The following is a 24,149-nucleotide window of genomic DNA, read 5'->3' on the forward strand; positions in this document are numbered from 1 at the left end:
AATGATAAAGATTTGCAAATTGATAAATTTATTTATATTTAGCTTGGCATGTATACCATATATTTCCGCAGATAAGACGATAGTTGAATCATAAAAAATGCCCCCAAAATCTGAGGTCGTCTTATAGGACAGATACAAAAAAACTAGATTAAAATTTATATAAATTAAAACCATTATAAAAAATTGGATAAACCATAATTATTTACTAGTAGAGTAGGGCATGTCCACAAAATAGAATAACCCATACGACGTTTTTGTGAATAGTCAAGGTCATTACCCGAATGCCCGAATCAGTGCAAACGTTTGCAACAATAGCAAGGCAGAAAATAAAATTTGTTCATTCGAAAAATTACGAATAGGACATAATTCCGTATACTCTATACAGTATTATTATCTAGATGATGATCGCTGATCTAAACTAAATTCATAGGCCATTAATAGTTTGGGGGTCATCTTATAGGACAGATATATGCTAAAACTATAAAACTTTGACGAAAATTTATACCTTGTCTTATCTGAAGGTTGTCTTATCTGCGGAAATATACGGTATTTACTTTTCTGAATTAACTTTATTTTAATATATTTTACTTCTGATATCCAAGAAAGAAGTTAGTTTATGGAGCTGTGTTATATCATTATTATTTTACATGAATAAAAATGCAAAAATGGAGTATTGATAATGTTGTGGATGAATTATCCTAATATCATCTGTGATATTATTAAATTTCACAAATGAAATCATTTTGAATTATTAATAAAAATTAATAAGAATTTTAATGAAATAAGAAAGTTTTAGTGCTTGATTATTAATGTATATATTGCATATATACGTTAATAATCAAGAACTAAAACTTTCTTATTTAATAAAAAAAAACATGTTTAAAAAATTTATAAATTATTACCTTAAATAAAACAAATTTTGATAATCTTATATACACAATGAACATTAAGTTTAAAATAACAATGTAATATCAAAATTGTAGATTAATCAACAATAGTTATTATGCATTATGATAGAATTCGTAATTCATTCAAAAGTGTGTAATAGATAAATAATTTAATTATTGACTAGATTACATAAATCATATGAAGCTTTAGAAGGAGGCCAAGCTATGGATGCTTTGGTAGATTTAACAGGTGGTCTTGCAGAAAGATATGATCTGGATGATGCACCTTCCAATTTGTATGATATATTATTAAAAGCATCATCTAATGGAGCATTTATAACTTGTTCTCGAAAAGTAAGTAAATTTTTTTTGTTTTCTGTTTAAAAGATTGTTTATTACTTTATGATAAAAGTCAAAGATATATTTCTTTAAAATTATAATTTTTAAATATAAATGATATTAATGATAGATAGTTGCTTCATAACATATTATGAAGTGGTCATATAATATAATTTTTTCTTCACATTTTAAGATTCTTGCATATGATTAGATAGTGTAAAAATTTATTTGTTAACAAGATCTATGAATTATTTTAATAGTTTGAATAGTTGTTGCAGCAGTTAAAGAATATGAATAAACAAGATTATATTCAAGTAATTTCAACTAGAACAAATATAAAATTTTGTGATATGTTTGGAAATTCTTAGAATACGTCAGTTATAGACAAAATAGTCATATATATATATATACAGTGGTGTAGCGAGGGGGAGGCAAGGGGGTGTATCATGCCCCAGACGCCACTTGCAGAGGAGCGCCCAAATGGTCTCCAAGACAAACTATATGCATTTCTGGAGGGGGAGGGGAGTGCCAATAAAGTGTCGTGCCCAGGGCGCCAGTTATGTTCGCTACGCCATTGTATATATACACTAGATGCTCTATTCTACTCTTGACTGCCTTTGACAGTCCAGTCCTGACATCTTGTATTGTTTCTTGACTTTTTCATATCCATGTTACAGTTTATAATTTTTTAAAATAATAATGCTTACATTAATAAAACCTTAAATTTAAAATTAATTTACTTGTTAATTTAAAAAAATCTAATTGATGATAAAATCTAAAAAATAATTGATGATAAGACAAAATGAAAATGCTGTTATTTAAAATAATGTGGAACAAATTATTAAAAAACAACTATTAAATATTAAGTGAGAAACTTTGTTATTTATAAAATCCTAATTAATTTTTTAAATAATTCTTGTTATTGAAGCAAGAGTAGTAAAAAAATTATAAATCATTAAAGAATTATTTGAAAGAAATACTCATTAAAAAGTGGTATTTTTGGAGAAAGAACTGGTTAAAAGCATTTGAAATTTATACATAAATTACAAATATTCTCAGCTGTAATAATTATTTATTTGTCTGAAAAATAATGAAATTTTTATTTTTTTACAGAATTAGTGTACAGCAAGTTTTTAATGTCTTTTTGTCATCATTGCTTAAAGATACAAGTACATTTATAGTCATTTACAATTATTATTATTGTCAAATCTACTTTATAAACAGTAATCTTAATTTTATGCATGGGAAATAAGTGCTAGTTGTTGCAAACATGATCCAATAAGAATAATATTAACCAAATTATATTTTGTTTATATTATTTAGCTTATGGTAAAATTGGTTTTGTTATACAGTCATTTTATTTAATGTCACAGTTTCTAAGGATGTATTGATGACCTTTAAGTGAAAACTTGCTGTATTAAAAATTTATTTGTCTTTAAATATAACTAAATAAACAATAATTACCATATTTTATGGCATATAAGATGTGACTTTTGTTTAAAAGAAAAAGGCTCAAAAAATTGCTTTTTGTCTTATATGGAATGCAGTTAAAAAGTTCTGGGATCCGATAAAAAAAATGCCTGACATACATGTTAAATTATTGAGAGTTTTCACCTTCAAAATAAGTTCCTTCTATAGCTATACATAGATTTCAGAGCTTCTCCTAGTTTTCAAAACATTTCTGTAACTCTTTTTTGGTGACATTGTTAAGCACTCACTGCAATTCTGTTTGAATGTAATCAATGTTTTCAAATCACTGTCCTTTCAGCACTTTTTTCAGCCATGGAAATAGAAAAAAATCACATGGTGCCAAGTCTGGTGAATAAGGAGGGTGGGGAATCACACTGATTTATTTTTGTTGAGAAACTTGAAAAGAAATAACTGTGTTAGTGGGGCACTGTCATGATGCAACAATTAGTTCTGAGCTTTAGAAAGATCTGGTCTTTTTTGTCTGACATTTTCATGCAGGTGCCTTAAGACATCCACATAAAAATTTTGATTTACAGTTTGACCTAGTGAAACAAATTCTCAAAGAATAATTCTCTCCCTATCAAGTAAATCAATGAACAAGCTTTTGAGATTGCATCTCATTGATGTGCTTTCTTTGGTCTGGGTGAGCTTTCTATCCAAATAAAATACTAGAAAACTGGCTTACTAACACCAACCCTACTACAACCCAAAAATATATAATACCAACTCAAGTGGCTTATATAAAACTTACTTACATCCCCACAGTATTTGAAAAAATAAAAAACTATTAAAACCACATAATATTACTCTGACCCCAGTATTTACTATTAAAATGTTACTAATAACTAAAGAAAATATTATTCAAAATACTTTTTTTTTTTTCATTCATTAGGTTTATTTAATGTAACATTTGTTTGTTACATGCCCTGATATCGCATGGCATAATCAGGGTTACATACAGAAAACAATGGGTACAATATACATGAAATTCTACATAAGATCGAAATGTATTTAAATATAAAATATAACAATATAATATTAAATAGAGTATTAACAATAATACATTCAAAGATGATGCATAGTACATAGTGTAGCATATAATTATCATGAGATTAAGATGATATAATATTTACAAGAGAAATACTAACTCTATACAATTATATACATATCTTGGTAAGTTGCATACATCAACTAAGAGAAAATAAGTGTTAACATATTGATGAAACATGCACTCAATAAACAGATTCTTAAGACTCGTTAGTATGCTCAGAGTAATTAACAACTTACCAATAAGAGGATAACATTACAAAATAATGCATCCAAAATATTATAGTCCTGTAAACAAGGTGGATTTTCTCTCTGTTACAATGGCATAGTCAGTCTTTAGTTGTAATTTGGTTTTTTCCTTAAGAAATACTGGGCAAGTTTTGTCCATTGTATTGTGACAAGTATCAGTTTTATTTTCACGTGAACAATTGGTACACTTTGGTGGACAAAGTATGTTGGGACAGTTTTTGTATAGATGAAGCTCACCACAGTGACTACACACATTATCTGTAGAAGTACAGTTTTTTGCAAAGTGTCCAAAAGATAAACAGCGATAACACTGAATAATGGGGAAAAAGTCAAAAACTTGGCAGGTCGTCCAAAGGAGGTGGATCTTTCCCGCTTTTACCATTTTTTCTCTAACCATAGGAGTTACCTCAAGAATCCAGGAGATGTGATCTTGATTCTTTTCATTAAGTGAAAACCTGATATGAGCATTTTCAGGGAAAGTGCGTTCTGTGAAATCGGATCCTAAAAGGTGCCCATTTTGTTCAAAAATATCCTCAATGAGGTCCTCTTTATTGATATCTTTGGGGACTGAAGCAATTTTGATTAGTGGGAGTCTCTTTTTTGGTAGTTTTGAAATTAAGCCCGGTATCTGTTCAACATTCTCCTTAAAATAGTTAGCATCACTCTTATGATTCAAATCAATTGCAAGTCCTCCATTTCTTATTTTTCTTATACGGCATATACCTATTCCCAATTTATCTGGTTGTACATTATTAGTTAGATGAGATTTAGTTTCCTCACTCGTGGCTCCTTGTTTGTCGCTAAATACCAATACTGTATACTCTGGTGCAGGTGGGTCATTTGTAACTGAGGTTGATTTTATTCCCTTTAAAAGGGTATCTCTATAGCTTGGAGTGCAAGAAACTTTTATGCTAGCTGGACCATTGGAAGAGGTTTCCTTATGATTATGTACTGTGTGTTGTATATCCAATAAAGTTTCTTTAGATTCATTAATTTGAGTAACTTTAAATTTATTTAAATCCTCTTTAGTAACAAATTTTGAAAGTGCTCGTTCAATTAAATTATTTTTCTTTAATGTAGTTTCGGCTAATTCAATAACTCTTGTAAACTGTGTCAATATGTATGTGAGATGACAATCAACTCCAAATTTAGCATTTCGATTATGCTGGGAATATTTCTTAATTTCATGAACAATGCCATAGGCAGTATCATGAAAAATTTTTATTTCTGCATCCATATTAAACTATAAAAATTAATTTTGTCTAAAATATTAAATTTACTATCTTAAAATTATCAGCAATGTCTTCTTCTACTTGAGACAAATCTAAAAATATATGATATGCCCAGGAAATTATTAATACAAACGAAAAAAAAAGAAGAATGAAACTTCCGGTAAAAGTTCTAGAAGTTTCCAGAAGAGGTTACTATGACCGTTACTATGGAGACTGTGAATGTTGAAGAATGTTGATTTAATAGAATGTGAATAATTTAAAAACTATTGAAGATAAATGGATGAAATTTTCAGAAAAAATCATATTTATTATCTTCTAAGAACTGCCCAAATATTGTTTAAAAATATCCCACCGGAAGAGAGTTATGTCTTGTCAAAAATTAACCGGAAGTGATTCATATCTCATAAACTACTGGGCCAGTAACCCCAAAATTTCTGAAGTTGTACTCACTTATTATGTGCGAGTCAGATTCCGTTATCAAGTCCGGTTGACCCATTCCACAAATTCGGATAATCGAATTAGAATATCCCAAATTTTCAAACTTGCACAGATTCTCACAAAATGGTCTGATTTTTATAAATTTGACATTTTCATGATCCGGAAATGAAACGGAATCCAAAAATGTATAACACTATAGGCAAACAATAAAAATCCACGAAAAAACATTGAAAAAATGAAGAGCACAAAATTCCACCATTAAACCACATTGGTACAGCGCCGCCTGTCCCAATTCAAAATATTGATATAATGCAACAAAACAACATTATATATATAATATCGTGCAGCTGCCAACCCGAATTACCAATACATAGATAAAGCTGAAAGAGCCGTAAAAATCAGACTAAAATAATTAGATTCATGTGTCATTAACTTTAATTACACTAATTCTGCTGTAGCCATACATTGCAATAGTGAAGGTTGTGAGATTTCACTCAATAATCTAAAAATACTCAGGAAAGAAAATATTTTGTAAAAAGGAAATTATTTGAACATTTGGAAATTACTAAAGTAAAAACTTATAAAATGAACTTAAATGATAGTCTAACTCTTAGTGACATCTGGAAACCACTCCTTAACAGGTAGTATCCACAAGTGATTTCATCCTGCCCCACTTCCCCAGATGGCCCCCATCTGGTGAAGTTATTCCACCTTCCTATATAGATACAACTGCATTCTGTAGATGAAATCATGAACTTAAGGATGATCAAACTCTGCCCACCTCTACCTTATGTCACATTAAATACTTAGTTTACTCATTTAGTATTTTAAACACCATCCACCTCATATTTTCTACCCATCTACAGGTAATAACAATCTATACCATTCTATAATGTAACTGTCTTAAACTTTATTTACTTTATAACTTTTACTTATCCTCCTTTATTTTATCTTATTCAGCAATCCTTGTAAACAGATTCTACCCAGTCAATTACCTAATATTTTCTTTAATGTCAATTTGTAACCAATAATCAACTATGTAAGTTAAAAAAGTTTTTTTTAAAATATTATATGTATTATTATGTATGATGTAATACTTATCTATCTATCTTCCTTTTGTAAAGTATAAGGACTGAAGAGGGGTCATTAAGACCCAAAATGCATTTCCTCCATCAATGAAGCCTATTTCAACAACTGCTCCTTCTATGATATGTTACTGAAAAAAAGCCAATAGCTTTTAATTCTTTAAAATCAGTAATGGAATGTTTAATTAGAGTTGTTCTTATAATTAAAAAAAAAACAGCAACAAGTTGCTCAACTTTTCCAGCAACATTTAAAATTTTGGCAATGCCATCTGTTATCATATTTTATTAAAAAACTTTTTATACTTTTAACTATTATAAAATGGAAAAACCTTAATTTTGAGGATAGGGATGAGTTTTATAAAAAATTATAAATGCTAATAACAAGTAAAATTGTCATTAAGTCTGACCCTACTGGAGATACGCACAACCCCCATTATCTCCCACCCCCTCGACCTTTAACCACCAAAATTTAGTAGTGTCAGTCTCCCTAATAAACAAACCTCCTTGCAAAATTTCAGAAATTTTCAACAAAAAGCACAGGAGTTATTAAGCTTCAAACAGGGTGAACAAAAGTGTGATATATATACACACACACACACACACTCTCTAACATCCATACATACAGAAATTACCCCCCAAATATTTTTGCATTTCTCGATGTTTCAAGGTTTCCTAAGTCCAAAAATGTGAAAATCTTGATGGTCATTTTTTCCTCTTTATATATACTTTCTCTCTGTTATATATAATAGTCTGGAGATTAATAAAATTAACTTATTTAATTATAATTGAAAATATTTTTATTAATTAAATGCATTTAAAAAATCAATTACTTTAATTAATTTTATCTAGAATTATGACAAAAGAAATGTTTCCAGTAGAGTCTCCATGTAAAAATATTGATTAATCAATAGCTTACAACATGGAATTGACCTATTTCTGCTAATTATTTTTATATATTTTATTCATACTTTCTTTCGGATATTTTTAATCTTGCTATTTGGCAATTTATTTCAAGATGCAGACTTAATTTGTGCCATGTTTGAAAAAGAACTAATTACAAAAGAAAAAAAAATCAAATGTCATTTTATGCAGTCTGCATACTCTGAAATTTGATAGTCTGTTTCTTTTGTAATTAGTCTTCTCAAATAATAAAATGTAAATTCAAAACATTCTGAATGAGTAACATTACAATGAATATTTTACCATTACTAATATAATACATATATTTATTAAAAAGGAAATGGAAAAGCAGTAATAGTAGAAAAATAGAAAATCAATTAAATAATTATTGAAGTACTATATAGATATAGTAGATATATATGTAATGTTTGCTGACTGTGTGCAATTGTCAGGACTGTCGAGGGGTCATGACAATTGTGCATGGGGCATGAAATACACACTGAGACAGGCTTACCATTCACTTTTTCCCATTTAATGAAATATTGAAATTTTTCTTACAAAAGTTTCTATATCCTTGCCACTACAATTCTCAAGAAGATAGTCCAGTAAAGGTTTGAATGTCCTATTAGCTGTCTTCACTTGGTCCCTTGTTGATGGTCTTCAAGATTGATGGCCCCAGGGCTTGTTATTAAGCTTTGGATATAACAGTTCATGGAGAAAGAATGGACCTTGAAGAGAGAACAAATGAATCTAAGAGATAAAACTACAGTGAAAGATAAACAGTGGATCTTGGAGGAAAAACAAATTTTTGGAGCAAAGAACTTCATGTCCTTGAAACATGCATTTTTATAGGATTCTCTCCCCTATTCCACATTCTGATTGGTCTTTCGTTGTCTCCCAGTGACATTACAAAACCTTTGGAGCATGGGAGAGGTTGTTATTGACACTTAACCAGATCCTGATCATCTAAAATTCCCTCAAACTTTGATATTCTCCCTGCAATTCTAGCCTTTTGTTTTCTGTTTTGATGAAAAGAACTTATTGTTTAAGCTAAACTTTAAGTCTTGCTTTGTTTTAATTTTGAAAGGTGAGAGCTTAACTGTCCCGCTGGATTTTTGTCATTCAAAACATAAAATTTCAATTTCCGTCCAGGACCTCACACTCACACACATGTACAGGACCTCACACTCACATTCACACACATGTACAGGACTTCACACTCACACTTACACTCACATTGTACAAAATGGGATATGTGGAAGTCTCATCTTTTGTTGAATAGAATAAAGCAACATTAAATTACTTTAAATAAATTAAATAAAAATGTAATTGTAAGAATATATCAATGAAAACATTCGTTTTCTTATTTTTTTTCTTTGCTCTGGGCCCCCAGCCCTAAGCCTATCTGCCACTGATTGTATTGCAGTTTATGAAAATATATGAATTCAGTATAGTATAATAATGTGTTTTTACGTGTTTAGATAAATTTGTTTAGTTAAAAATTGTTAAATAAAAATATAATATCCAAGATGGGCATTAGGATCCTCATTGGATTTTATGAAAAATGTATATATTTATGCTAAATAATTGTTAATTTCACTTAAAATCTAGTAAATGAATTACTTGAAATGAAAGCCTATGTTGGAATTGTACTGATTGTGTTACTGATTATCATGTGTTACTAATATATAAACAGATAAATATTTAATATATAATGCTTTGTTAATTGTTAATTATAAAAATATTTATTTGGAATTATTTGTTATGTTGTATTAGAAATTGCCAGTACATAATTACAAAAATTGATTTTTGATATTTCATATGAAAATGATTTGTAAATATTTTTATTTTGTTATTTTCTACTTAGATGTAAAAATCTTTGCATTTGCAAAATGTCAATAACAGAAATTAATCTTACACTTATCTTAAAAAAGATTATATATTGATATATATATATATATATATATACAGGTAGGCCTCCTACAACGCGGTATCTTTACAACGCGTTTTTGCTGTAACGCGGTTGGAAAAATGCGGAAATTTTCTTACAACGCGGTACTTTTACAACGCGGTTTAGGGTATTTAGAAATGAATTATCTTTTACATAACAGAAAAATCGCAACGGATCACATAAGTGCAGTGGAACTTCATGGAACAAGCTCAGATCTTGAAATAAGGCCAGTCAAACATTCTCGAACAACTATGATAAGTGACGACAAGGACTGAATTTGAGCATAACATTATGTTTCTTTTTGATTTTGACTTGAAATCATAATCTTTTTAGTTTATATGATGTTGAATTTTATTTAAGCTTTTTATGTACATAAATTTAAAAAATGATGAAAATGTTACACCATAAAAGGCAGTTTTTCTCTTTTTAGAACCGAATCCCAGTTTTTGTATTAAGTTGGTGTCTCCTATAACGCGATTTCCCATAACGCGGTATTTTCGAGGAACTTATCTACCGCGTTGTAGGAGGCCTACCTGTATATATTTTATAGAATTTATATATATATATATATATATATATATATTCTATAAAATTATTGCAGTATCTTGATAGATATCAAATAAAAAGAAATAATAATTCTTTTTACTCAGGGTGACTGGCGGACAGCTAATGTTGCAGATAACAATGGACTAGTTGCAGGACATGCTTATACTGTAACTGCAGTAGCAAATGTAAGTTATTTACATATTTTACGTATAACATAGATTTTGATTTGATTGGTGAAACTCTTTTCGTTATTTGCAAAAAACTCTGCCAAATTGATTGAATTTGCTATTTTATGCTCTAAATTTTTTCAGAATATTACACATTTACATATTTTTATAAGTTTATTATCATTATTAATAACAGTGTAATGCAAATATATTAATAAAACTTTCCTTTTGGTTTTTTTATATATTATATAATTTTGTGATAAAATTGGAAATCAAAACATCAGAAAGGAAAAAGGTTGTTAACTGAATCCAAATATAATTAATTTTTAAACAGTATTATTAAATTAATAATTTTGGTGAATTCCACAGTAATTTTATTGAAAAACAATTGTTAAAATCTTTAACAGTTTTAATAAAAGTTGAATGTTTTGATAAATTTTAAACTTATTTTTTAAGTGTTCTAATTGTATAGGTGACCTTGATAGGTGGAGAACAAGAGAATTTATTAAGAATAAGAAATCCGTGGGGAAATGAAGTAGAATGGAATGGAAAATGGAATGATAAGTTAGTTACTGTCTAAAAAAAATTTGAAATATTTTTATATTAAATAATTGTTTTTATAATTTGCTGAAATTTTGTAAGATGTTCATATTGTTAGTTTGAACTATTTAATTATGTAATAAGATAATTTTTCTGAATCTCTAAGTTTTTTGATTGCAATGGATCTTGGAGGAAAAACAAATTCAAAAATCCAACAAACAACAAATATAGGAAAGTTTTTATTTTTATATTAAAAAATAGCATATTGGATAAGTAACCAATTAACACGTTAACTGCCATACGACACGCCAGTGGTCGTACTAATTAGGGCCGTACAGAGCCATCCGACGCGCCGGCGGTCATACTAGTTAGGGCCGTACAGAGCCATCCGACCGCCCGTCGTCGCTATAACCAATGTAGTTCACTCAAGGTTAAATTATCCTGGCTTCGTAAGACGTTGTTTTACATCCTAGTGGTGGCCTCTTGCGGATGTCTATGAAGTTTGTTTCTGACTGCCGGCTGTCGTATGGCCTCAGAAGTGGTCCGACGGCCGGCTGTCGTAGTTTTTTTAATAAAAAGCTATTTTATATCTAATAGTGAATAGTTAAAAAAAGGAAAAAATATCGAAAACTAGTTTAATTATTCTCTTTTGTTACATATAAAGTAATTAATATTAAATATTTCATGGTCTTATAGTCTCCGGTTTCAGGCCATACGATGGCCAGTCATCTGTTGTACCCTGATATATTTTTTTTATCTTCACTCTACCGACTGTTATATAATGACCCTTTTAAATATTAAAATTCACAGAAGCAATCACAAAACCTTGTGTCTTCTTTTAACGTCCTTTTCGCACTCGGGAAACAACTGTCTTTACGGCGGAGTCGACCTTCTTTTATAGGCTACTCTTCCGCCTCAATATGTAAAACACGGTTAAAAATATCCCAAGGCTTTCGGCACAATCATTAAATTTAATTTACAAAAAATATAATTATAATTAAAATTATAATTAAAACATGCCAGGACAGAATTCATACTTTAAATATTAAAATTCACAGAAGCAATCACAAAACCTTGTGTCTTCTTTTAACGTCCTTTTCGCACTCGGGAAACAACTGTCTTTACGGCGGAGTCGACCTTCTTTTGTAGGCTACTCTTCCGCCTCAATATGTAAAACACGGTTAAAAATATCCCCAAGGCTTTCGGCACAATCATTAAATTTAATTTACAAAAAATATATAATTATAATTAAAATTATAATTAAAACATGCCAGGACAGAATTCATACTTTAAATATTAAAATTCACAGAAGCAATCACAAAACCTTGTGTCTTCTTTTAACGTCCTTTTCGCACTCGGGAAACAACTGTCTTTACGGCGGAGTCGACCTTCTTTTGTAGGCTACTCTTCCGCCTCAATATGTAAAACACGGTTAAAAATATCCCCAAGGCTTTCGGCACAATCATTAAATTTAATTTACAAAAATATAAAACGTTATAATTAAGACCAATTTTTGATAACATGTAAATTTAATGATTTGCCGAAAGCCTTGGGGATATTTTTAACCGTGTTTTACATATTGAGGCGGAAGAGTAGCCTACAAAAGAAGGTCGACTCCGCCGTAAAGACAGTTGTTTCCCGAGTGCGAAAAGGACATTAAAAGAAGACACAAGGTTTTGTGATTGCTTCTGTGAATTTTAATATTTAAAGTATGAATTCTGTCCTGGCATGTTTTAATTATAATTTTAATTATAATTATATTTTTTGTAAATGACCCTTTTATTTATATCATAATAAAATATTAAATATCAAATTTTCTCATTGTGGCCTGAAAAAATGGAAAATATCATATTACAGGTGGCAGTTAATGTGTTAACAAAATCCCACTGACAATTAACATTCTCCAAACCTAATTCAGGAAGTCCCAAAACTGTCTGTTCATTTGATATGATTTATTTTTCTTAGGCATTTCAATTTGGAATGCCTAAGAAAAAAGAATTGTATCAAATGAATGTACCTGAAGACATATAAAAAGTTAGAAAACTAAAATCAATAAAATCTACACTACACAATTTTAATAATATAGCCACATAAAAAGATTGTCCTATCAAATACTCTCCATTGTAAGTATTTCATGACATAACGGATGAAAGAAGAGTGGTGAAATTATGCCAGAGAGAGAGAGAGAATCTGGAAAAATCTCTACAAATCTGGAGAACTCAACCCCATAGCTGTCAAAAGCTGTCATGATGACAATGATAAAACTTAAACCATTAATGATTAATAAAAAAGATTTATCTTCTTTTACTTAATTACAAACAGATAAAATAAATAACTAAATAGCAAATAAAATTAATGCAGAATAAATTTCCTATGCAAATTAATTGTCAACAGATTATATAGTTCAGATAGTATAATATTCAAAAATAAAAGCTATTTTACTAGCTGAATATTGTTAATAATGAATTGTTTTTAGATATTGATATATTTTTCATTTTAAAAAATGGAATAAAATAAACATAAAAAATGAAAATAAATTTATATCTAAAGTTTTCATAATTTTATTAAAAGAAGTTATGCTGAGTTTCCATTTGTAAACCATAATTTTTATAGTTTATTATTTAACAAAAACATAATAGCATATGAACCATTCTAAACAGAAACTGTTGGATTAATCTGTAAATCCATAAAATTGATGAGCAATTGATAAAATGAGTATACAAAACTCAGCTACAAATAAGCAAATTCACAAACTGCAGGTTGAAATTGGCAATGAGCTACTGTATTAACAAAGCATTTAAAATAACATGAAATTTCTTTAATTTTATTTTTTAATATTCTTTAAAGTTGTTAAATTTACTATTAGTAAAAAATATTCTCATTTTAAACTTAGAATCAAATAATTATTGATTAATAGAAAATGCAAAATAAATTTCCTATATGTATAAATAAGAATATATATTTTGAAAATATAAATATATAGGTTGTTTGTTTTAGTGATCTTATTTGGTCTGAAGTCAGCATTTCAACTAAACATCACTTGCAATGGAAGAAAAGAGCCGATGGAGAATTTTGGATGAATTATGATGATTTCTGTAATGAATTTGAAGAAGTAACTGTATGTACTATAGGACCTGATTTTAATCAAGACGGAACAGTTAATAAAACTGGATATGTAAGAATGCCATGAAAATAATTTTATTTTTTACAACTTAAGGAAACATTAACAAACCACTTGGTCCATCCAACATTTTGCAAATTTTGACCTCCTCCAGTGTTCTGGACTCTTTGTGGCCAGACAAGTGATCTCAAACCCCCAAAATACACAGTCTATGATTTCTGAGACTGATGTTTTTTATGTTCATTCTAATGTCACTAGTTAGTCATTTCCATCTGACCTATGTACTCCTAACTATTTCAAAGGGAACAAATAATCTGTATGAAAGAAGAGCAGCAAGTTTCAATAAAATTTTTCTTTAAAGCCGGTTTATTAGCTACAAAAACCTTGAAAATGATAGAAAAAACTTGAAAAGAGAAAGGGGCATTGAGCAAATACTTTTTGATGATATGCCAGATTTTTGTGAAGAAGAAAAACATAAAAGACAATGAGTGAGTCGTTAATTTGAACTTGGATAGTTTGAAATCCCATCAGTTCATAACTGTACTTTTGTCCTGGCCAGAGATATAGAGATTTACACATTAAGGAATTTGTTTAGTTCAAAATGTAGCTACTTTGAAATTTGAAGTGAAAATTCTATCCAAACTGTGATATGGGTATGTTAACTCTTTCATTTAGACTGAAGTGTCTCTATGTTATAAGAGAACAATAGACCAAGAACAACTCTAAACTGGTTAACATGGCTTTGCTTTTGTAGTAATACATTTTTGGGTGTCACCTTACCCATGAACTACCATTTTTTCTCTTATCTCATAAAATATGGCTGGTTGTTAGGATTGCAAGATTGGGCTACAAGTAGTAGATTGAGATATTTGTAGGGCTCTAGGCTACTACTTTTTGGGCCACTTTAAAAAATTTAGGTTACATTTTGAAGAATTTTGGTTTACTTTTCATAAATCTTATCTGGCAACCTGTGAGGTTCTCACCGGACATATACAGTTTATCTGCTGTTTGTTTATATTATTATTATTAATTAATGAAAATAGCATTTTTATATACGTAGACATATTTCATTTCATTAATAAATTACATCAGTTATATGTAGGGTTGCCACCTCATAACTTAGTCTCACCTGGAGACGATGATTTAAGAAATGAAAAAAAAAACCCATATGTATACATATACAATTTTTTTATTTATATAAATTACCAAATTCAAAACTCAAGTTTTATAAATTTAATACAATTCTAATAATCACAAAGTATTCTAATAAAAAACTAATAAAACTAAGAACTAATAAAAAACAAATCTAACAATTTACGTATAAAATAAATACAGGCAAATAAATATAAAAATATGCAAGATACAAAATGGTAAATGTGTAATTAATTAATTATTTATTTATGTAGATTTTTCCATGTATATTTCCTGTTTGACATCGCAGCTTTTACAAGATCTGCATTTTCTGGCTTTCTTATGAATTCATAAAATTCTCGACAGCTCATGTCAAAATTAAGCTTTACGCATAATTCTGCCTTTACTAGCTCAACCCTCATCCTGTTACGGTTGTCTGTCCAGGTATTTCCCATAATCGAAAAAATTCGTTCCACGTATGCATTACTTATAGGTATCGATAGAATCTTACCAACAAGTTTGGGTAGTTTAGTGAAAACATTAGAGGAAAATATTTTTATCCATTTTTTATCAGTTGGCAAATCGAGTGATTTGGTAGAAGGAATGATCTTTTTAAGAAGACAGATGTCATCATATAATTTATCGGCGTCTAATTCTACATTTACGTGTTTTGCAGCATTTAAAAAATCTTGGTATTTAAAATTTTTGTCCTTAAGATTAATTACTGAAAAATATTTGAATGGGCTATATTCTTAACCTACTTAATATTAAGATAGAAAAAGATTAGAGAATAAGAAGATCTTAAGAAGGAATAAGTTTTTAGGAAAGGGGTACCCGTTGCTCCACGTGTTTCTCACCGATCGCACGTCTTTCTTCTTAGGTGTCTCAGCCAAAAGTGTCTCAAATAATGGGAACTTACCCTGAGGGCCTCCTGCTCTCTATTGTTTCATTCCCCACACCTGCGAAAGTTGGGGTGGGTAGAAGATTCTCGAAGTCGGTTATTCCAGTGGAATAACCGACTTGAAATCTTCTACCCACCCCAACTTTCGCAGGTGTGGGGAATGAAACAATAGAGAGCAGGAGATTCGAGAACCTTCTTGCACAGCCCGGAGAAATATTAATTAAACCCGGAGCCCAGAGATAACTCAGTGAAACCAGGAGTCTCCAGGTAAAACCCGGATAGGTGGCAACCCTAGTTACATGGCATTTAGCATATTATACAGAAATATGTAAATTTGGATAATTCAAAACTCAATAATTTGAAGTTGCAATTATTTCGTTCCTTGAATTTCTAACTAATGAGGATTTCCTTTATCACCACACAAGTCAAATGGGTAACATTGCTCCTGTCACAGAGTTGGTTAAAAATGATTGACAAATCATTTCTCATGTGTGAGGGTTGGATCAAACAGAAATGGGAAAAAATACTTCCATTTTTCCCCTCTTTCAAAATATTTGCCAATCTTATGACCAGAGGATGATTTGTAGTTTCCCTCCCCGGAGTTGTTTCCTTTCCCAGGGGACTTATTGAATGTGTCATGAGGAATTAATCGCTAAAATTCACAATTGGCAAAAAGAGATAACGTGATTTGGGGTATAAAGAGGGGTGACTCAAGGACAAGAGGGGGGGAACAGGTGTCGAGAGAAGAGTAACGGTGCACGGACCAAGAAAAAGAGCCATCAAATCCTGAACAACCCTCCAATACAGAAGATTTGTTTGACCCTCAAGACACTGGGGCCATTCCATCCAATGGACAGAAGAGTCTCCCCAACCCGAGATATGCTGCTCCATTCCAACAATTGCAGAGGCCCCCCCCCTTCTGAAAGGGATAGGGAACAAAGAGGTCAATAATTATTGTATCTAATTATCCTCCAGTCATAAGATTGGCAAAAATTTTGAAAGAGGGGAAAAATGGAAGTTTTTTCCCCATTTCCATTTGGTTTGACCCTCACACATGTGATAACAGAAGAATTTATAATGTTGAAAATTATAGTTCTCTCTGCATTTTAACTGAGAATTTAAAGAAATGCCTATTTCATTTTCCAGGTATTGATACAGGAGAAACTGTGCAGTAGTTTTTTGTTCAAAAACAATTCTTAAGATTAGATCACTCAGTCTATTCACCTGAATGGTCATCTCCAGTCTATTTATTATTTTCAAAATTAAAATTGCAATTGGAAGGCAAAAATTTGATAACATTTTTGAAATTGAAACTGCTATAACCAACTGAGAACTATTACAAAAGAAGAGTTTTCAATAGCGATGCAACAATTGCAAAAGACAGCTTAATAGTATATCAACTGTAATAGAACTTATTTTTAATAGAAAAGGATATTTTAAAAATTATTCTGGTAAGTTTTTTACTTTATATAAACATAGTCTTAAAACTTATGGACTGCATTGTATACTTTGTTTTATTTTAAAATTTAAACACCAGAGGGAAGAATAACAAAAACTTTTTGCAACTCCCCAGAACAACATAAAACACATAATGAAACAAAAATACAAAGATCAGTTATAAATAACAAATATAGAATGTGGTGAAATATTACAATGCACTTAATTACAAAATTTTGGAACTATTCTGCTGCTAAGCACAGTAATGGAAAATTTCTTATACAGTACGACAGTATGATCAACTGAAAATCAGTCCCACTCACTGGAAACAATACAAATGAATTTAGATGAATAACAATTATTAGAAACTTTATTTTAAATTATTTAAACATACAGAAACTTGCAGTAAATGCTGAAAGTTGCCTTTCTCATCTATGCATCTTTGTGCATGTGTAATCAAGTTCATACTGTCCTTACATAAAATGCTGATATCGATATCTGCTATTTTTGAAAAATGTTTTGCCTTCAGTTCACGTACGTTTTTTATTTTGAATACCACCTACAAAATTTACATCACTAATATTCATCAAAATTCACTATAAAATTGAAAACATATTTCATCATCTCAGTCAAGCCAATTTTAAGGGGGAGACCCTGTACAATTGTTTTTTAACAGCTTTATAACTGTTATAAAATTATTTTCCTGAAGCTCTTTACCATACATTTGGAAGTGTTGTATCAAGTGATTTTGAATACCTCAAGCAACAAAATGAGCAGTAAGAAAGGTTCAAAAGAAGAAAAAAGTATTTTTATTAAGTATTTGCTGTATTGAGCTTAATATTTTTATTTAAAAATACTAAGCTGAATACAGCAAAGTAAATAGTAAATATACTTTAAAGTTGTTTATAAATAGTTCATACAAGACAAGAGTGCCAGTGCTAGGATTGCTCTCTATTGGCAAAATATTCTGGAAGTAAGAGTGCCAAAAATTGGTTTCATCTCAGGTGGAACTTACTACTGAGCTAGCACAGCATCCTCTGTATCAGATGGCAGCTAGAGCTCACTAGTATCATTATCCTCTTTATCTTCCATTCACATGCCTGAATTTCTAAAACTCATTTTTTATAATAATGAATTAAATAAAATAATTAAAACTGTGTAATGATATAGACCTGTGCTGATGTATCAGTTTTCAATCAATATTGCTGATAATCCTTTTTGCTTAATGTTATTTTTGCTAATAGTTTCCTTGATACTTTGATCCTCTACAAACATGATGTCATGTCTATAATACATTTTAAACAGATAATCAGCTGTATTGCAATTTGAAACAAGTTTTTTAAGAAGAGACTAGGCAACATGACCTGATGCAGACCATCTTCCACCATAGAATAGAGTGGTCAAAGGTAGTCATTAACTTACCCCCTACCCCTACCCCATTCAGTTGGGCTAAGTGGTTTGTGTGAATGTTCCCTAATATGCAACTTATTAAATTAAACATTTTATTTAACACAAATGACCAAAATCACTTTTACTACACAAATTTGTCATATATTTGTTCAATTTTCCATGGGCATGGGCGGATCTACATAGGGACTAATAGGACTTAAGCCCTGGGCCCCCAAGTGTCAAGGGCCCACAAAAATTGAATTATCGTCATAAATTTTTAATACTTTTTCATTAACAGTGAGCACTTATCACGTAGTAAAAAATAGTTAATATTAATAATATAATAATAATGATAATTTATAGTATTATTTGTTTTATTGTAAATGGGGCCCCATTGGATTTCAATAAGCCCTAGGCCCCAAAAACCTAGATCTGCCCCTCATGGGCATGTTTCAGTTTACACCCTCATCAGAATGCATTAGCAAGGTCTAAAAGTTGAAACCTCATTGAATTTTCTCTTATATTTATGATCATTGTTGCATTAACTTTTAGATCAAAAACAAAATAATAAGGATTGTGCATACATAATATTGAAATGTGTTATTTAATTTACTTCCTACATATACATTTTTGTTTTAAATATGGATAAAGATATTTAATACGAAGGTGAATATAAAATAACTGTAAATAAAAATTATATTTTTATATTTTAATAAGCTATATTTCATAATTTAATGGCATGAAATACTCTGTTAATAAATTAAAATTAATACTTTATACTTATGAAAATGTACTAGCCATTGTGGTCACGTAGCTGAAGTACTTATGGCAACTTTATCAGTGGGATTTTTAAAAAAGAGCACTAACATTTTCAATCCAGTTAATGGGCCATCCTCATATGTGGACAGACTCTTTCACATCAACCACCATCAGTATAGCCCACCTGTCCCACGTGTTTACTTTATCAGAGATTAGCCTTTTATCTTTTCTTCCAATACTAGCACTCATCTTTCATCCTGCCCAAGGATGGCCTATTAAAGCCACCTCAAATAAGGAGGATAACAAGTCCAAAATTTTTGCACTTGTTTTTTAAAAATTCCACTGTTAAAGATGCATTAAGTAATTGAGCTACTTTATACTCTTCAAAATCATTGAATTATGTGTAGTCTATTTCAAAAAGTTTACTTTAGTAGGAAAGATTTGGCTTTCTAGCAATATATAAAAGTAGATCCCTAATATAGGCAGGGTGGGCTCTAGTTACCAGCAAAGCAAATATTTGTTTTAGGAGACAGTTTTTCAATAAATTTTTGTGAAATGCCAATTCCACAAAAAGAATTCTATAAAAATTGTTTTGTATCCAAAATAAATAAGTGAACTGTATTTTTCTGATTCAATTTTGAAAAATAGGGGGCAGCAAACAGCTTTATCTGCTTGGTGTGTCAAAAAAGTCTATAGCTTATCTGGAGTAGGACTATTCCAAATAATTTTGGTGCCTGAAATAAGCCTAAGAACAGCTTCAATATACAGTGACCTCTTAGTTATAAGACAAAATTCATACCAAAGTTATTAGTCAATACATACCTGGCAACAGCTTTAGGGGAATGGAACAATAGTCTGGATATACATGACAATGGTTGCTAAAGAGTTATGACATTACCACTTGTTTTATCTAAACATGTAGCCAGCAACCATTCTCTTTCTAAAAACAAACATTACATCTAGTGTGATAATCCTCTCTACTTTCTTATCTTCTTGGGCACCTGTTTGACCTACAGTAAAGTGACCCCACTGTATTCTTGTGATTGACAATCTTGATGATAAAGTGAGGGAAAAATACAAAAGTCTGAAACATTTGTAGGGGTGTAGAGCTGAGAGAGTCTTTCAAATGAGAGATTTTAGATATTATTGCCCATAGGCTTCTGCCAAGACCAGTGAAAAATGTCTCGTAACTGAAAGAGTTGCTTAAGTGAAAGGTCACTATACTTGTACAAATACAAGTACAGTGACCTCTCACTGGTATTATAATGTTTATACATTATAATACCTTTTAAGTATCCCTCCCAATTCGACACCTGAACCAATTGCCTCTCTGCCTCACCTATTGGCAGGACTCTGGTCCTGAGTATAAGATTCTAAAATGAAATATCTGAGACAATCATGTGTGAATAGTCTGAAGAAACCTATCATTGTTGCTACTTGGAGCTTGGTATTCCTAAAATGACTATATAAAAATGTGCTTTTTAAACATTTGAAATTGCATGCCTACAAAACTCAGTTCAAGTGTAAAATTCATCTTGGAAACCATTCCAAAAATGTTGAATTTGCTGAATGAAACACATGATGATACCATTTTCTTCAAGTGTGTTGATTAGTGATGAAGCAACTTTTTATATAAGTAGATGTGTCAATTATTATAATCATGAAATTTAGCAGTCTGAATACCAACTGAAATTTTTCAATACAATCTCTTAAGAGAAGTGTGTTATGATTTAATCATGTTCTGAAGTAATTATAAAGTCAGGATCCATGTATTAAATTTTATATTAATTAAATTTATTAAAATTCATATTCTCAGGTTTGTACTGTAAAAGGATGTTGGGAACAAGGATGTACTGCTGGAGGATCAAGAAATAATCTTGAACTATTTTCACTTAATCCTCAATATTTACTTACAGTTCTAGATATTTCAGGTAGTCTTTCAAATTTCGTTACAATTATTTAACATTATATTGAATTTTAATCAGAATTATATTCTGTAAATGAAATTAAAAATATTAAATTTGATGTTCCAAATTAAAAATCCTCAAATGAGAGGGGAAGATAACAAATAATAATAAAAAACAGAAAAACAAACAAATCAGACTGAACTCTATCATCTAAATGCTGTGTTTTAAGGAAAATTAATATCTATAATTTTCCTTAAAAACAAAAATGTTATGATGATGATTAAACAAATTGGGGAGAAAAAGCATGTAATGACAAGATGAAAAAAATTTAACTTTTTTAAAATTTTAATTATGTTTATGCAAATAGAAAAATTTTAATAAAAATTATGATTGCTTGCTTAGGCAAAAGTCATTGCTGTCAATTTTCAATGTAATTCCCATGCTGTTCAACATGTTCTCCATCTGGTCATTAACTTCAGGATACCATAGGAGAAAAGTGTTTTTGTTGTTGTGTGAGCAGTTCATACACTGATGGAGAAGTTAAACAAACTTCTTTTTCAGAACTGAAATGATGTCCTTGTAAGATGTTTTTCAAGGATATAAAAACTTGATAGATCGGATAAACATAAAGGATGCAGAAATCCACCCTAACTTCGGCACTGGAGTAAAATCTACTCTTCCTTAAACCTGTTACTGGCATGTAATGCGTATACAATATACAATGGGTGACAAACGTTTTTGAACTATCACACAGTTAGAGATAGGATGGAAATAAAGGATAGAATAGTATCTCAAATTTTATCTCAAACAAGATCAGAAGTTAGTGACCCATTGGAGGACATATGTTGAATATGAGGCAGATTACATTGAGGACTTACTGCAGTAGTTTTTGACTATGTAAGCCAGTGGTGCCCAGACTGGAGCTCTAGACTAAATCTGGCCCATGAATATACTTCACACATCACTTACAAACGATAGAAATAAGCTTACTTTTTGTATATATGAAATAAATAAAATATTTATGGATAACCTACCTATAATTAATGGACAATTTCATCCACCAATTAAGAAGTTTGAGTACCACTGTTGTAAGCAATCAAAATTTTTTTTTTACATTTTTCCAGTTTTCATTTGATCCACCATTGCAAATACAATGTTTATTAATTATTTTTAATTGAACAAATTTAAATTATTTATTTGAATTTTCAAATAAAATAAAATAAAACAAAATTATCCTTTAATTTAAAAAAAATTATATCTAACATATACTTTTAATTAAATAATGAATATAAGAAAATAGCAAAATGAATATGTATAGTTTTAGAAAGTACTAATTAATCAATATAGGTATAGAGTTTTATTTCTGAAAAAAAGTGAAGAGAGTAATCTAATCCAGCATTTCTCAACCTGGGGGTTGCGAAACAATAATGAAATCATTTTATGTGAAAAAATCATTTATTATAAACATTTTACTTACAATAAGTACACATGTAAAGAAAAGAAGTTAATGTGATGGTTGCATTTGTTTTTCATTTAAAATTTTCTCCATACGTGGATCTATGTTAGAAACACACAAAAGTAAATTGTTTTCTTAATTGGTTATTATTTCTTTGGGTGGGTGGGGTCGCGAAATATTAATTTTATTTATATTTACTATTTGGGGGGTCGCAGAGCTAAGAAGGTTGAGAATCGCTGATCTAATCTTTATAAATAAATTTATGTTACATCAGTTATATTTTAATTGCATTACTATAATTAAAACATCAATTTTCTTTTTTACTAATTTAAGATGTGTATAAAGAATGTCCAAAAATTAGCATGATTATTGCTTTGATGCAAATACGACAATATTGCAGGAAACATAACAAGAGTAGAATGTTACAAATTGGTTTTGCAGTATATAAAGTAAGAAAATTTAAAATTATTTGATATTAATATTTTAAAAAAATCTAATTTAACATTAATGAAAATTGTTTATAAAGACAAAAACTCCTCATAAAAGGCTTTCTCGTTATTTTTTTGTGAAAAATTCTGATGTTGGTAATTCTGGACCTTACATTAATTATCGAGAAATATTTAAAAGATTTGAAATGAATCCTGGAAGTTATGTAATAATTCCTGCCACATTTGAGCCCAACTGTCCTGGTTCCTTTCTCATTAGGATTTATGCAGACAGTCCTTTCCGAGTAAAGTAAGTCCATCAAAATTAGCATAATTAATCATATATACTATAAAATAAAATATATAAATTATTTATTTATTTTAAATACTATTTCTTTCAGGGAATTAAAATAAAAAAAATTTTCTATGCATTTGTGCCTTTTCCTAAATGATGTGTGGGATTCACTTCCGCCTTTTAACTAAAGAATGCAAATTCATTCACAGTAATACTTGAATTTTTATAATGTAATTCTTTTAAATTTTTATTTTAGAATAACTTAATATTTAACATATTCCCAGTTTCTCAGATTAATTAGTTTATGAAGTGTTAAGTTGTAATTAATGTGATGAGTTGAAAATTTATTTAACCATTTTCAAAATGATATATCTATTTATCTTTAATTATTATTGAAAATGATCATTTTAAACATTGTCACTTGTTACAAGGATTACATTAATGTGAATAATATTGATAACTATATGTTAAAAATGT

The 24,149-nt window shown here is 29.7% G+C and overlaps 1 protein-coding gene across 2 annotated transcripts in view; it reads left to right on the forward strand.

Annotated features, from left to right (window-relative positions):
• Positions 1-24,121, forward strand: part of LOC136989876 (calpain-A-like) — a 51,158-nt gene extending 27,037 nt beyond the window's left edge. The window contains exons 6-13 of one of the 2 annotated variants that reach the window (XM_067288166.1): positions 1,073-1,241; positions 10,249-10,329; positions 10,784-10,875; positions 13,849-14,026; positions 21,406-21,520; positions 23,286-23,401; positions 23,479-23,687; positions 23,779-24,120. In XM_067288166.1, coding sequence (XP_067144267.1) covers positions 1,073-1,241; positions 10,249-10,329; positions 10,784-10,875; positions 13,849-14,026; positions 21,406-21,520; positions 23,286-23,401; positions 23,479-23,687; positions 23,779-23,791 — 973 coding nt within the window. In that variant the 3' untranslated portion in view covers positions 23,792-24,120. Of the gene's footprint in view, positions 1-1,072; positions 1,242-10,248; positions 10,330-10,783; positions 10,876-13,848; positions 14,027-21,405; positions 21,521-23,285; positions 23,402-23,478; positions 23,688-23,778 lie in introns of both variants that reach the window. The other variant, XM_067288167.1, reaches the window with a different exon arrangement.
• Positions 24,122-24,149: the final 28 nt, after the last annotated feature.

Source organism: Centruroides vittatus, unplaced genomic scaffold, assembly GCF_030686945.1.
Source record: "Centruroides vittatus isolate TY-2023 unplaced genomic scaffold, ASM3068694v2 scaffold_769, whole genome shotgun sequence".
NCBI classification, from domain to species: Eukaryota; Metazoa; Arthropoda; class Arachnida; order Scorpiones; family Buthidae; genus Centruroides; species Centruroides vittatus.